The sequence below is a fragment of the Melopsittacus undulatus genome, chromosome 3, assembly GCF_012275295.1.
Source record: "Melopsittacus undulatus isolate bMelUnd1 chromosome 3, bMelUnd1.mat.Z, whole genome shotgun sequence".
NCBI lineage: Eukaryota > Metazoa > Chordata > Aves > Psittaciformes > Psittaculidae > Melopsittacus > Melopsittacus undulatus.
The window spans coordinates 82,786,941-82,801,318 of record NC_047529.1 but is presented as its reverse complement, the minus strand read 5'-3'; the positions used below and the strand labels follow the sequence as shown (position 1 = coordinate 82,801,318).

The following is a 14,378-nucleotide window of genomic DNA, read 5'->3' as shown; positions in this document are numbered from 1 at the left end:
GCATGCATTTCAGCAGCATCAGAACAAGGATCTCTGAAACACCTCTCTTCACCGTAACCTCTGTGTGAAGAAATCTGCTCTCTCATCCCAGTGACAGAATGAGGGACGGGGTCACTCACACCACCTCTTCACCCTCTGGGTTATGCCCCCAGTAACTAACACCGGAAGTCCCCCACCCAGCACCATAGAGAGCTCACTTTCCGACCTCTGCTGCACCGCCTTAAAACAGCGCACAGCAGCGCCATTGTCTGCTGAAACACCTCCGTACACGTGCCCCGGGCCGGGCAGGGGCCCTTCAGCGGGGGTGAGGGTACCGGTACGAGCCGGCAGGTCCCCTCACGCCCCGGCTCACCCAGGAAGGCCGCTCGGCGGACACGGCCCCTCAGGCTCGGGAGTCTCCGCCAGAAGTCAGCCGCCCCCACGTCCATGATACCCTCCACGCTACCCCGGCCTACGGGTGGCCTTAAAACAATGGGGAAGGCAGCGCCCCTCTGGACGGGAGTGGCGTTGAGGGCCGAGCAGCGCGCAGGCAGCTGTCGGGGCGCGGCTGCAGCGCACAGGTGTGGAGGTTTGGCTGAGGAGCGCTCCGCAGGGCCTGGCTCCTACGGAAAGCAGACATGGCTTCTGTTGGCATCCTCACCCTCCAGAAATCCAGATCGCACAAAGGCTGTCGCTGTCTATGCACTATTAGATATTATGAAACAGCACCAAGTAAGAAGACTTGCTGGAGCAGGTCTAGAGAAGGTCAATGAAGCTGGTGAAGGATCTGGAGAACAGGTGCTGTGAGGAATGGGGACCAGGGGCTGTTTAGACTGGAGAAGGTTCATGTGGGACCTCTACAACTACCTGACAGCAGGTTGTACTGAGGGGGGGGGGGTCCTAAGTAACAAGTGATAAGACAGGGGAGGCTTAGATCAGATATTAGGAGCAATTTCTTTACCAAAAGAGTTGTCAGGCATTGGAACAAGCTGCCCAGGGAAGTAATGGAGTCTGCAAACACTGGGCCACAAGCACAGAGCTGCACCAGCCTGGCTGGCTTCTGAACCCCACTGCTACTCCTCTGATGGGCTCACACATGCTGTGGGTATTATACAGCCTGGATGTAACCAGGAGCTCTGCCCAACCCTCAGGGAGACAGGACGGTGGCAATGGTCTGCAGCCAAGCAGCGGGCACAGAGGGAGGGAAAGGGGCTTCTTACTCCCCACAGCTGGCATTTCTGCAGTTTACCCTCCTGGATGGATGAGGTTTAAGTTGTTAGAACCCAAGGGTTGCAGAAAGCTGAAAAGGTAAGTTAGGAGAATTTGATCTTTTCACTGAGTTTAGCGCATAACTGTATTACAGGTCTAAACAATCACGACTGCATTTTGCTAAATTAGACCAGCAGTGTACAGGGATCAAATATCTAAGTATTTGCAGAGTTCAGTTACAACGAACACAATATCAAGTATTAAACAGAAAATTTACCTTAAAGTCACTGAACTATGAAGTAAATTCTGTTAATGTATCAGGCTGAACTATGGTAACAGTTTATTCTAACCTTAAAGGTGTTGATAATTTTAGAATCAAGAATGACACATTTCTGTCTGTTTAAAAATATTTTATTATGGGATGCCACATTCAAGCTTTTTTCAGCTCTGAACCTTCACCGTGCTGGCACACACACACCTAAAGAAGTGATCGTCATCCCTTGTGAAGCTTTCCCAGTGCTCTCCATTTTACTTATAGATTCTTCGTGGCTCACGCAGAACGACACCTCCCTCCTGCATAGCTTTTTCGAATTCCTGAATCTTGTTTAAAAGAGGGAGATAAATAAATAGAAAAAAAAGCCATTGGCATCAAAGTATCAGTGGAGACATGAAGCATAACAGAACTGCAGCTTATCAAAGCTACCTTTCTGAGTATCACAAGAAGGCACTGTCAAGCCACAAAATAAAAACTAATGTTGAAGAGGTATAAAATTAATGCTTAAAAAGAAAAAAGAGCCAATAAGTGTAAGGAGATGGTACTTGCCGAGTCACAACGATATTCCCAGGGGATAACAGCTTTGAAGTTCACAAAGTTGATCCCTGCTTCCAAACAGCGCTGTGCCATTACACGGCCAAGGTTTTTGCATGCTGCTACTCCCTTGGGACTGTACAGGTGTTTCTTTATGGCCCACTCCCGGGTAGAGGCAGACAATACAACATCCCCATTAGAGCGCTCAACAAAGGCTTCTACATAATGCTGTGTCCGCTCAAGCCGTAACCTGAGTGAGGGAAAGAACTAACATGGGATTAGCATGTCTTTTCCAGATGCAATGGGTGACACCATTCAAATACTTAAATGCATAAGTGACTCACTTCATGAAATAAAAATGAATATACTGTGACTATTAATAATAAATTGCTAATACTGCTTTTGTTATCTAGAGTTTTGCTTATTAGGAAATAAAATAGGACTTGTATTACCAGTTTGAGAGAGTGAAATTCCAAGAACAACTTCTCCCCAGTTACTCAAGTGCATGGATCTACACTGCCCCACTCTAGCAGTCCCTCCAAACCAAGCACTGTGCACCTACACAGTGTGGTACAGGTATGTGTGAGCTGGACTGGGGAACTGCTTTAGCAGAAATGTAACATCAGGTGTGCTCTGCAGTCTTTTAAAGGGTGGCACTTACACAGCAGGATTGTCAGGATTGACACGTGGTAAAGCAGTAGTTCATAAACCACAACACATAACCACAGGGTATTAGGGGCAACTATTACTGCACTGAGGCAGTATCAGATTCTCAGGTATGAACAAATTGGATGTGATTCTCCCCTCAAGAACAAAATAATGATTTTTGAATCTCCAGCTCAAGATGAACTTATTTTCCAGGTGACAAGCAATCAGCATTTTCTACTAAAAGAAAACAAAAAGCACCTAAACAATCTATCATGGTGCCTCAAATAAAACAATGATGCATGGTCACCACAGAACTAGGAGAATTACAAGTTAAACAGCATTAGCTTAAGCAAAATTACTGCTACCTTGACAACAGGTGGGAAGATCTTGAACACATACGCTAACTTTCAAGTGATGCCAGCCTACGGTTCTCTGAACACAGTAGATACCCGTTAATTAAGAATAACCAAACAGGAAAAGGATTCAGCAACCCAAAATGCACGTTTTGTAGAATTTCTACCTGGTGGGTTTCTGGGATTTGGTTTTAGGTGGTTTTCTTTGCTGTTGTTGTGGGTGGGAGATTTTGTGTTTATTTTTCGAGTCTTTATTTCTGCTGGTGGCTTTCTGACTCACCTATGCCAGAATTCACGCTTTGGCCACGTTGTCTTCCAGCCACGGTCTTTCCTAGCCAAGGCCAGCTGCTCCAAGTTCCGGGGATTCCTGTTAGTGAAGTCTGGGGAAACAATCTCATTTTCGCTTGTGTCCACTTGGGTCTCAGGCTTGAGATTGGCTGTGGTTGATGCAAAACGAAGACCTTGTGGAGGAAAGCAGGAAATAAAATTCCAGAGACTTAAAAAAAAATTAAAAGTAATGCAGACAATAGAACAAATACAATACAGAATGATGCAGCTTGTAAAAGTTAGCAGGGCAAAATCTGCTTTAAAAAAATCCCAAACAACAAACAGATTACCAGAGCTCAGTTTCTCCAATTTATGCGGTGAACTGTAAGCTAAGAATAAAAAGGTATACTCAGCTTTAACACTGGTTCATAGCTTGCACATAAAATATAAATTCAGCTTAACCAGAAGATCCTGCCCCTCTACTCTGCTCTTGTGAGACCTCACTTGGAGTATTGTGTGCAGTTCTGGTGTCCTCAACATAAAAGGACATGGAACTGTTAGAACAAGTCCAGAGGAGGGCCACGAGGATGATCAGGGGACTGGAGCACCTCCCATATGAAGACAGGCTGAGAAAGTTGGGGCTGTTCAGCCTGGAGAAGAGAGAAGGCTGCGTGGAGACCTCATAGCAGCCTTCCAGTACCCCTGGTGAGGGACTATTCATTAGGGACTCTAGTGATAGGACAAGGGGTAACGGGTTGAAACTTAAACAGCAGAGGTTTAGATGGGATCTAAGGAAGAAATTCTTTACTGTTAGGGTGGTGAGGCACTGGAATGGGTTGCCCAGGGAGGTAGTGAATGCTCCATCCCCGGTAGTGTTCAAGACCAGGTTAGATGAAGCCTTGGGTGACATGGTTTAGTGTGAGGTGTCCCTGCCCATGGCAGGGGGGTTGGAACTAGATGATTTTAAGGTCCTTTTCAACCCTAACTATTCTATGATTAAGGCTTTACAAAATACTGAAAGTGAAGTACAAAACCAATGGCAGCACTACCAAATAACAAGGTAAAAAACATCGATCCTGTTTGTCTGAACATCACTAAATAACCTAAGAGATACCAATTTAGAGTTAGGCTTCCAAGCTCACTCTGTCACTCAACTTTGAGGCCCAGACAGTCAGCGGGAACCTCTCACCATAGTAACAGGGACGGCCTCTCCTTGTCAGACTGCTCGCCTGCCCCGGCCGGTAACGCACCAGCAGCGCCCCCGTCCCACAGCAGCCCGAACCGCCGTTACAAGCGTGAGCACGGCATAAGCGGACAGTTCTACCAAGGCACCTGCCGTGAGATCACCCAGAGGGCGGACCTCCGACGGCAGCACAAGGGACGCGGAGCCGGGAAAGACCGGCATAGAGAGCTGCAGGGGGACAGTGCTTACCCGCTCCATGTACCAGGGGCCTAGTGGCGGCCAGAAACAGGCGGCTACGGCTGCTCAGCGCCATGAGTAACCGGCAACCACCACGGCTTCAGGCGGCAGTCACGTCCCCCCTACTCAGGGGCACCTGGGCGCCGCCATTTTGCCGAGGCGGGCCGCTTCCCCAGAAGCCAGCTTTAGTGACTTCCGTCGGTGGTCGATGATGTCACGCGAAAGCGCCAGGCACCGCGCAGTATAGCGCGGTACCAGCTTTGTGAGGAGTCGCGTAGTGCTATCAGTCGCATGTTACGGAAGAGAACATGAAATTCTTCCTTGACTCAAGAGACCCTATTTAGTTACCAGCCTCCGCGGTAAAAAGGGCGAGAAAAGATACAGACCAGCACGGCCCGATGCCACGCCTCCTTAAAGAGGCCCAAAGAAGCGGACACGGGAAAGCGACCAGAGCTTCCGCAGAAGCCGCTTGCCATTGCTAAAAGCAAAGCTACGGCTTTTGCGTTGCAGCCTACAAATCTATCGCCTACTGGGTCGAGAGCAAGCGGCGCAGGGAGGCGGGAGGTGCCGCCCATCCTGTTGCAGGATTAGCCTGAGCTGTTACAATGCATAACAACATGTAGGGGACAACATCTCCCCACCCTTTAAGCGGCGGCCGCAGCAGCAGCAGCGTACCCCCGCAGCTGCCGCGCCCCAGAGCACAGCAGTGCCACAGCCCATGCGCACTAAGGCTGCTCTGCCTTCTAGAAACTCCTGGAAGCGCTCGTGCCCCTTCCTCGGCGCGGCGCCTTCATTCACGCCGTGCTCACCAATCACGACTTGAGCCCGGGCCGTACCGCGCCCCGCGATTGGGCAGGCAGGGTTTGGCCCCTCCCCTGCCGTGCGTGGAGGGCGTGCACTGCACCTCCCCGCCGTGCCGGGAAAGGGGTGTACCCATCAGCCCTTGCGGTGCTCCGTCTGTTCCGCGGAGCGGTGCGCTACCTCTGTTCTCGGTGTGGCGCGGCGGCCTGCGGGAAGATGGCGGCTTTGGAGGGTCCCCTCGCTGTTTTCGGCGACAGGACCAGCGGCGATACCATCCGCACGCAGAACGGTAACGGCCGTGCCTCTGCCGGCGTGGGCTTGAGGAGTGGTGCGGGGAGGGGCAGGAAGAAGGTAACATGGCGCAGCCGTTACCGCCGCCATGTGCTTCCTTAGCTCTGTATTTCTCCGATAGGGGCCTTCCCCTCCCTTCAGTGTCTTAGTGCCGGCCACTGGAGACCATAGGGAGGGCCGCTGTGGAGACTCCACGAGGAGACTGGGGGCTGGCGCCGGCCCCCGCCGCGCTTCAGCGGCGCATTAGCCCCGCGGACGTTCTCCTTTCTTGGTAGAAGCACCCACTGGGAGTGGGGCGCTGCTGACCAGAGGTCTGCTCCTTGGCATCCAGACCCCATAGGATGTGAGCCGGCGAAGCCTGCAGACTGGCCGAGAAGCCTTAATTGCCGCTGGGGATCCTTCCTGCTTCCCAGCACGGGGATATGGCCTGCTTTTCAAAGTGGGGAGCATCCTCAAGTTGAACATTTTCTGCTACAGTTTTCAAAAACGTTCCCTATCTTTCAGGTTTTTATCCTAGATCTTGAGGGAAGGCTGTAAGTTTCGAGTCTGTTATCAGTTAGTGGATAAAAGGCAAAGGAAGAAGCTGAAGATCTGCTTCCTGACTATTGTGAGAGTCATGGCAGTTCTGACGATACTTTAGGCAGAACACTTAGTATAAAAGCAACCTGAATCTATGGCTAAGATTCTACCTTAAAATGGCATCTTTGAGATAATTGTTTTTTCTTTCAGAAAGCTATTACACCTCCAACAGAAAATCTCTTTATACTGTTTGAAGTTCAAGGTGCAGATCTGAGTTATAGCTATTCCCATTATACTACCACTTTTTCAACTTCCAGATTAAGTGGCTATGCTTGTGGGATAAAGAAAAGCTTGCCACGGTCTGAAGGAAAAGGTTGATTGTATCTTTTTCCTATATGAAGTTGGCAGAACATCCTTTTAAACAAGCTACTGTGTTAAAGGTTTCATTAAGTTTTGTTTCAGTCACAGACCTGATGGGGACAGAAAGATGTGTTAGTAATTGATGCATGGTGATAGTATTGTTCTTTGGAACTGAGGAGTAAATGAGAGTGAAGTTTCATGGCATGGCTTGCTGCTGACAAAATAAATAGTCTTACCAGCCTTTTCTAAGATAGCACCACTGCTCTTCTGATCCTGGGTAGTGTCTTCCATCTTACCAAGACAACAGGAAATGAATCTTCTGATCAATCAGTTGTGCCAGATTACTTAGCTTAACCAGCCTGGGGGAAAGAAGAGTGAGCTTTGGCACATATTGTATTGTTTAGTAGTAGCCAGCTATTAGTTTAGGTTGGCTGAAACCTAATCCTAAATTAGGCCACTATCAGGTTTCTAAATTGCAGGTTTTTGAGATATTTTCTTGTAAACCTGAATTACCCTAAGGTTAGTCAGATAAAACTTATTTTCTTTTTGTTCAGTTACTGCGGCATCTGCTATTGCAAATATTGTGAAGAGTTCTCTTGGTCCAGTTGGCCTGGATAAGATGTTGGTGGATGATATTGGGGTAAGTCAGCTTTCCTTAAGAGGTTTCAGGAGGGCTTGTATTCCTGTGTGGAAGTGCTTCCACTTAGTGTACTTCCTAGGTTGGATATGCACATGCCTGGGTTTTTCAGTAGTTCTGAGATGGTATAGGAGGAGAAATGTAGTAAAACTGAGCATGTGGTAATGTATGCTTTATCATTTTGGTTTAATCTGCTACTGCAGTTCATGTGGTACAGTTGTCTCCTTTGAACGTGTAAGTTGTTGTCACCACTTAAAAAGTGTTGGGCAAGTTAACAGGGAATAAATATCACAGTTAAAGTCAGGCCTTGCAGTGGTGTGGACTTGGATATTTTGGTTTCCACATTAGGAGAAATAATAAAAAATTCAAATAGTACCAGAACAATTTTAAAGCAGTATTTCACATTTTAAAATATTTCAAGCAAATGAGGCAAGTTTGCCATTTTACAGGCAGTTGTAATTAAATATTGTGTTAGAGGTGAGCAGCACTGCTGCTCATCTGGTGTGTCCAAAATGTTTTATAAGGTTTTGTAACATAAAGACTTGTGTGATAGCAGCAGTAACATTTCTATTGCTACAATGGGACTCCTGGTTAAAAAACAGCAGTAAACATTTGGTACAAATAGTTTTAATATATGGAAGTTGGCAAAGAAAATAAACTCATTCATTTGTATGAATGTTATGAAACACAATGCCAAAATGTAATAGAAACACACTTAATGTGCATATTTGATTTCTGAAAATTAGGATGTGACCATTACTAATGATGGTGCAACCATCCTGAAACTGCTGGAAGTGGAACATCCTGCTGCAAAAGTTCTTTGTGAGCTGGCAGACCTGCAAGACAAAGAAGTTGGTGATGGGACAACCTCAGTGGTATGTAGAAAGCTTTACATGCAGATAGACCTATGTTTTATTATCAGAGTGCAGCTTTTGATTTCTCCATTATGAGTCTTGGTGCAGTGTTGATCAGCTATACAGAATGAAAAACCTTGAGGTTGACTAAGCAGGTTTTTTAAGTAGATTGCTGAACAAAGAACTTCAGTGTGTGGGGTTTTTTTAGAGGTGCTAGTTTTCATATGCAGCTGGTGTTCTGGAAGGGACTGCATAATGCAGTTTCATTATTTTTTCCTTTGTAAAGGTTGAGGATGGGTTCTGAAATAAGGTTTTTAATTTTTAAAAACCATGTGAAATTAAAGTGCTAAGGATTAATAAAGATGTCATGTGTTAAACATTCACCTGAGACTTTTGGCAACTTCTGGACAGGCAAAATGATGTGGCTTTTGCCTGGTGTCAGAAACTGGTTCCAATTCTAGGTATTTGCTTCCACTGAGTAGATATTGGATAACTATTTGTGATTCTACAATGTGTTTAATGCCAACAGGAAGTTATTGTGCGTGTATGGAATATGTGTATTTGGTGTTTGTATTCCAAACAGGTAATTATTGCTGCAGAACTTCTGAAAAACGCAGATGAGCTGGTCAAACAGAAAATCCATCCTACCTCCATTATTGGTGGATACCGACTTGCTTGCAAGTAAGAAACAGTTGCAGTGCATTGCGTTCTTTAAGGTACAATAACTGCATGCTCTTTGTGTATCTGTATTTGTGACTCCATTAATAGAGACTTCTTGGTGCAAAGTGGATATGGTATTGTTGAGGGGGTGCTGGGGTGTTGAGGGGTTGGGGGGGGTTTAGGTTCTTTTGTTAACTTCACATATCTGTAGTCACATAAAAATGCCACATTCCTATCCTAGAAGATGAATTGCTTCTATCCCTGTGTTCTTTGAGGTAACATGTAGAAGGCCTGAAAACATGGAAGATTTTTGTCTTTTTGTGGGGATGGAGTTCTTTACTGGTATTTATATTTATTCTACAGGGAAGCAGTTCGCTACATCAATGAAAATCTTATTATTAACACAGATGAATTGGGCAGGGACTGCCTAATTAATGCTGCTAAAACATCAATGTCTTCTAAAATTATAGGAATGTATCCTTTAACTTGGTGAAGAGAGTGATTGATTGGAGAGTTTAGGTAGCTAGGCTGGTTGCCTTTGCAACAGCTTTTATGACTGGGATGTAGTATTCAAGCTGTCATTCTTAAAATGGGCATGAAAAATGTTTCACAGATGCTATTTTCTGCCATGGGAAAAGATGTCCAGACTCTTCTGATTTATGTAAACCTGGTTAGTGATATAACTATGGCTTTAACAGCATATTATTTCCGTATGACATTGCATGTTAAGGAGACTAGTAAGGAATTTTGTGAATGGAAGCATGTGTTACAGAAGTCAACTCCCTGGGAAGTGAAATTATAGGGAGGAAGGTTGCCTTTAACTCCACAGTCACAGAAAATGCTGCATTTTTAGCTTTTCTGCTAACAAAGGGAATGCAGACTGATGACAGGATAGGTAGTTTTGTTGAGGAACTAGGTGCATGAAATGTAGGCATCACACTAGCCTGTCCTAATTTTCTTACTAGTGTTTGCGTTAAGAACCCCTTGTTCCTTTAAGGCAGTGGTAAAGAAAGCTTGCGTTCCTGTGCCTTTCTATAGTTCTTTGGAAGCAGTTTTTGACTCAGTTTGGGCATGGTCAGTGACTTTATTTTTCTTTTTCCTTAAAGCATAATAGTGGTTTTCTTCTTCAGTTATAACCTTAACAACATGTTAGTGATGGTGATTTCTTTGCCAATATGGTGGTGGATGCAGCGCTGGCAGTTAAATACACGGACCAGAAGGGTCAGGCTCGGTATCCAATCAACTCGGTTAATGTTCTGAAGGCACATGGCCGCAGCCAAAAGGAGAGCATACTTGTGAACGGTTATGCTCTGAACTGTGTGGTGGGCTCACAGGGTAAGAACATGCCATGTTTCATAAAGCTTTTGTGTGAACTGGGTCCTCTTACTGCTTCACCAGTGGTTTCTAGGCTAGGGTCTGCCAACTAGTTTGTAAGGTACTGTGGTTTTCCTAGCTTAGGTTTAGCATGGTAACGCTGATTTTCTGGAACATAAGTGCCTCCTTTGTGAGGAGGCAATGGCTGTTTTGTAGGGAACTGTTACACTTAGCAGAGCTGTGTTGTGATTAGGTAACCTGAAGGATGTGAGACTGATGGGTCACCTTTTCATGGTCATTCCCATTTTGGGGATGGGTTTGGGGAAATAGGTAGCAGATCATAGGATAAATTAAAAAAAAAATCTATTTGACAGTCTTTATTAGCATTTTTCTGCACTAGGGCAGAACTGGTGGTGGAGAAGCAAGCTGGGTAGAGATCTGAAATGTGACAGTAACACCAGTTTTAATCTCCACTGCTGACTTGACATTCTGTTAACTCTGTTTTACAAAATCTGTTTGCTTTCTTGTTTTCGCTCATCAGGTATGATCAAGAGAATAGTTAATGCCAAGATTGCATGCCTGGACTTCAGCCTGCAGAAAGCAAAGATGAAGCTTGGTGTTCAGATTGTTATCTCGGACCCTGAGAAGCTGGACCTGATAAGGCAGAGGTGTGTGTGTAAGCTTGAGTAACTGGGACAGTGGGCCTTCACAAACCTTATTGATCTCTCCAGCTGAGGTGTCTCAGTGTAACTTTGGCTGAGCGCAAGAGGTAAAAATGTTAATATGTGTTAAGATTTCCCCAAAATACCAAATACTAATGGTAAAAGTCTTCTGGGGGCAGAACTAGTATTAAGTCAAGAGTTTTGAGAGATCCAAGTTTGTGCAGTGGTCCCTTCTTGCAGAGCTCTGCATTGAGATTTTGGGAAATGTGTTGACAGAATGTGATTGTAGATTTTTAAATACGCTTTTAGAACTTTTAACTTTATACTTGCAGAGAGTTAGATATTACTAAAGAAAGGATCCAGAAAATTTTGGCTACTGGTGCCAATGTGATTCTCACCACTGGAGGTATTGATGATATGTGTCTGAAATACTTTGTTGATGCTGGTGCTATGGCAGTACGAAGAGTTGTGAAGAAGGACCTTAAGCGGATTGCTAAGGCATCTGGAGGTATGTATGTAGTAACTAATCTTCAAAATACAGCTTCTTAACATGCAAGGCATGCAAGATGAGTAGAGCTGAGACACTCTTCTTAGTTACTTCAGGTAACTAAGTTACAGCTTTACTGTTACTTCTGTCAAAGTAGATGAGTATCATAAGAGTTGACTGCTGAATATTTACAGGGCCATGGTTGGGGAGGAAGATAAAATGCTGCCTCGCACTGGGAAGACTGTCCTCTTGTGGAAATGAGCCAGAATCTGTATTGATATAGAAGTCTTTTTTGAGCACACATTCATAAGCCTCTGTTTGGGCAGCTGTGTTAAGTACATTGTTCAGATTGTTCAAGAAAGAACTTATAAGTCATTCAGTACATACTGGAAAAAAGCCTGATATAGATTTGTGTCTGTCAATTCTTGAACTTGCAGGAAAGCATTTTCATTATGAGAAAGCGCAGGAGCTTGTACTTCTGTTTTCTTTCTGTATGCCTGTTCCAGCAAGTTGGCAAAGGATGTGCTGGCATGGAAGGCTGATTTAACTTCTTTCTTTGTTAAAGCGACCATATGTTCAACCCTTGCAAACCTTGAGGGTGAGGAGAGTTTTGAGGCATTAATGCTGGGACAAGCAGAAGAGGTGATTCAGGAAAGAATCTGTGATGATGAGCTGATCTTGATCAAGAAGTAAGAATCCTTTTTAAAGTACTCTGTTTTGTGTGCATCTGCAACTAAGTTTGAGGTAAAATCCCATTTATTTATTTCCATGCTGTCTCAGTGTTATAAGTAATTACACGCATGGGAAAGTCCACTGCAGATAGGAGGTGAAAGTATCTGTATTTAATCTCTTCTGCTGGGGCTGGGCACCTGTTTCATCAGCCATAATGCATGAGAAATCAGGTGGCTGGGTAGACTTCACTTACAAGCTGTTCATAAATTTTTCTAAGCTGGCTTCCATTTACAGAGGCAGTAAAGGGAAGCAGTTACTGTCTGAGTAATTCCATCTGAATAAGGTGGTGCTAGCTAAATCTGACCATTTGTAATAAAGACAGTTTATTTGTGCTGGTTTCATTGAATCAGTCATCCACTTGGTAGTATGAAATGGACAGTTACTGTTGAAAGGTTTTTTGTGTTTAATGGGTAAGAAAAGCAACAATCACTGGCTGTCCACACATAGAAGTTTATCTTGAAGTTTTAGTATGCCACTGCTGTTTCCTGAAGACTGAAGTGTCTGTTGAAGAGAAACATACCTCATCAGATAGTGTCTTTTTCCGCTGCTTCAGTATCTCTTCTGTATTCAGTTTCCTGCAGTTTCATTTGTGTGTGAGCAAAATATCCTGGCCATGACACTTGTGTGGCAGTTACATGACTATACACTGATGTTTGCAGTCATTCGCTCACTTAATGCATATGCAGGAGGGAACTTTCTCAGTATCTGATTACATTTTGCTCTGATTTGATGGGAAAACTAAACATTAAAAAATTCAGCTTAACTGAAGTTGGCTTTAGAAGAAAACTTGTAGCAAGAAGAGTTTATTTACATTCAATTCAATACAGTTGACTTCTCATTCTTTTTTTCCCTAGTACAAAGGCTCGTACTTCAGCATCAATTATCTTACGAGGAGCTAACGACTTCATGTGCGATGAAATGGAACGATCTATCCATGATGCCCTCTGTGTTGTTAAAAGGGTATTGGAATCCAAGTCTGTTGTCCCAGGTGGTGGTGCTGTAGAAGCAGCACTTTCAATATATCTTGAAAATTATGCGACCAGCATGGTAAGTCTTACACGAAGAAGTAACAGTGTGTCTGTGTTACCCTAAGACAGTGTGAATTTTGAGGTATTTCTTTCTCCTAGAAGTTGGTTCCACCATCAGTAAAAACTGCGCAATCTTAAGAGTAAAATGGTGCTTTAAAGTGGAGGATATTAATTTTTTTTTTTTTTAATTGGAATATATGGTTCTTTGCCCCAAAACCAGGGTTTGCATGTGAAAACCCCTACCTGCTATTGTCAGTTTTTATTGCAGCTGTATTGTTTCTCATTGTAACAGTGGGTTTAGAACCTTTTTCCTCTTCCTAGGGATCACGTGAGCAACTTGCAATAGCAGAATTTGCAAGGTCCCTCCTGATAATTCCAAACACACTGGCAGTGAATGCTGCTCAGGACGCCACAGATCTTGTTGCAAAGTTGAGAGCGTTCCACAATGAGGCTCAAGTTAACCCAGATCGCAAAAACCTGAAATGGCAAGTATCTGCCTGGCGGGAGGCTGTTAAATGTGGTGTGGTGGCTTGTCAGTTTACTGAAGTGTGAAGGTCTTTCCTGTGAGGGTGGTGAGGCCCTGGAACAGACTGCCCGAAGAAGTGATAAATGCTTCGTCCCTGGCAGTATTCAAGGCCAGGCTGGACAGAGCCTCGGGCAACCTGATCTAGTGTGAGGTGTCCCTACCCATGGCAGGGGGGTTGGAACTACATCATTTTAAGGTCCTTTCCAACCCAGACTATTCTGTGATTTATTTTGTATGCAGAACAAAGGGTGTAGGTTGTCACAGAACTTTCTGCCCTTCAGTCCTGTGTATGTATCATTGGGAAATAGTACTAGCTGAACAGTGTATTCCCAGCTATACTTCTACCTTTCCTAATCTCTCCATCTGACTTTCTTTGCAGGATTGGTCTTGACTTGATCAATGGAAAACCTCGCGATAACAAGCAAGCTGGTGTCTTTGAACCAACCATGGTCAAAACCAAGAGCTTAAAGTTTGCCACAGAAGCGGCAATTACTATTCTTCGAATTGATGACCTTATTAAACTGCACCCTGAACCTAAAGAAGAGAGAGGGTGCTACGAGGATGCAGTTCACTCTGGAGCGCTTGAAGATTAATTTAGGTTTTATTTATGTTTGTCTAACTTACACTTCCCACTCTTGTAACTAAAATGTTAATAAAACAGGTGCTTGGATACTGCTGCTGTTTTCTTGTGGACAAATATTTTTCAAAGCAGGGTTGGTCCTCACAGTGAGAATTAAAGCTCATGTGTAACAACTGAGGTGAGTGTCTACAGTAGCCACTAGTCTGTCAAGGCAGTTACAGAGGGGCAAGAAAGAAGGAAGTA

The 14,378-nt window shown here is 44.6% G+C and overlaps 2 protein-coding genes and 1 non-coding gene across 3 annotated transcripts; 2 read left to right on the top strand and 1 right to left on the bottom strand.

The window, feature by feature from the left end:
* Nucleotides 1-1,583: 1,583 nt before the first annotated feature.
* MRPL18 (mitochondrial ribosomal protein L18) lies at nucleotides 1,584-4,891 on the bottom strand. Its single transcript, XM_031049806.2, has 4 exons — nucleotides 4,697-4,891; nucleotides 3,278-3,458; nucleotides 2,012-2,246; nucleotides 1,584-1,788 (listed from the first exon to the last, which is right to left on the bottom strand). The coding sequence occupies exons 1-4, from the start codon at nucleotides 4,758-4,760 to the stop codon at nucleotides 1,717-1,719; spliced, it is 552 nt and encodes a 183-aa protein (XP_030905666.1). The 5' UTR covers nucleotides 4,761-4,891; the 3' UTR covers nucleotides 1,584-1,716.
* Nucleotides 4,892-5,607: 716 nt separating this feature from the next.
* TCP1 (t-complex 1) lies at nucleotides 5,608-14,232 on the top strand. The gene is made up of 12 exons (XM_005150110.4): nucleotides 5,608-5,774; nucleotides 7,210-7,295; nucleotides 8,039-8,167; nucleotides 8,730-8,827; nucleotides 9,170-9,280; nucleotides 9,960-10,141; nucleotides 10,662-10,788; nucleotides 11,115-11,290; nucleotides 11,835-11,958; nucleotides 12,856-13,048; nucleotides 13,351-13,514; nucleotides 13,935-14,232. Exons 1-12 carry the CDS (start codon nucleotides 5,702-5,704, stop codon nucleotides 14,146-14,148), a joined length of 1,677 nt encoding a protein of 558 aa, XP_005150167.1. The 5' UTR covers nucleotides 5,608-5,701; the 3' UTR covers nucleotides 14,149-14,232.
* On the top strand, nucleotides 6,579-6,714 carry LOC115946684 (small nucleolar RNA SNORA29). Its single transcript, XR_004080736.1, has one exon. It is a non-coding gene; the product is annotated as a small nucleolar RNA SNORA29 (small nucleolar RNA).
* Nucleotides 14,233-14,378: the final 146 nt, after the last annotated feature.

Excerpts from the sequence above, each read along its gene's own strand:
- MRPL18 (XM_031049806.2), bottom strand. The coding sequence starts at position 4,760 with ATGGCGCTGAGCAGCCGTAGCCGCCTGTTTCTGGCCGCCACTAGGCCC. Across the intron at positions 3,459-4,696 it reads GCCCCTGGTACATGGAGCGG|GTCTTCGTTTTGCATCAACC; the intron begins GTAAGCACTGTC and ends TTCCTCCACAAG. Across the intron at positions 1,789-2,011 it reads GGGAATATCGTTGTGACTCG|ATTCAGGAATTCGAAAAAGC; the intron begins GCAAGTACCATC and ends CTTTTAAACAAG.
- TCP1 (XM_005150110.4), top strand. The coding sequence starts at position 5,702 with ATGGCGGCTTTGGAGGGTCCCCTCGCTGTTTTCGGCGACAGGACCAGC. Across the intron at positions 11,291-11,834 it reads GATTGCTAAGGCATCTGGAG|CGACCATATGTTCAACCCTT; the intron begins GTATGTATGTAG and ends TCTTTGTTAAAG. Across the intron at positions 13,049-13,350 it reads AAAATTATGCGACCAGCATG|GGATCACGTGAGCAACTTGC; the intron begins GTAAGTCTTACA and ends TCCTCTTCCTAG.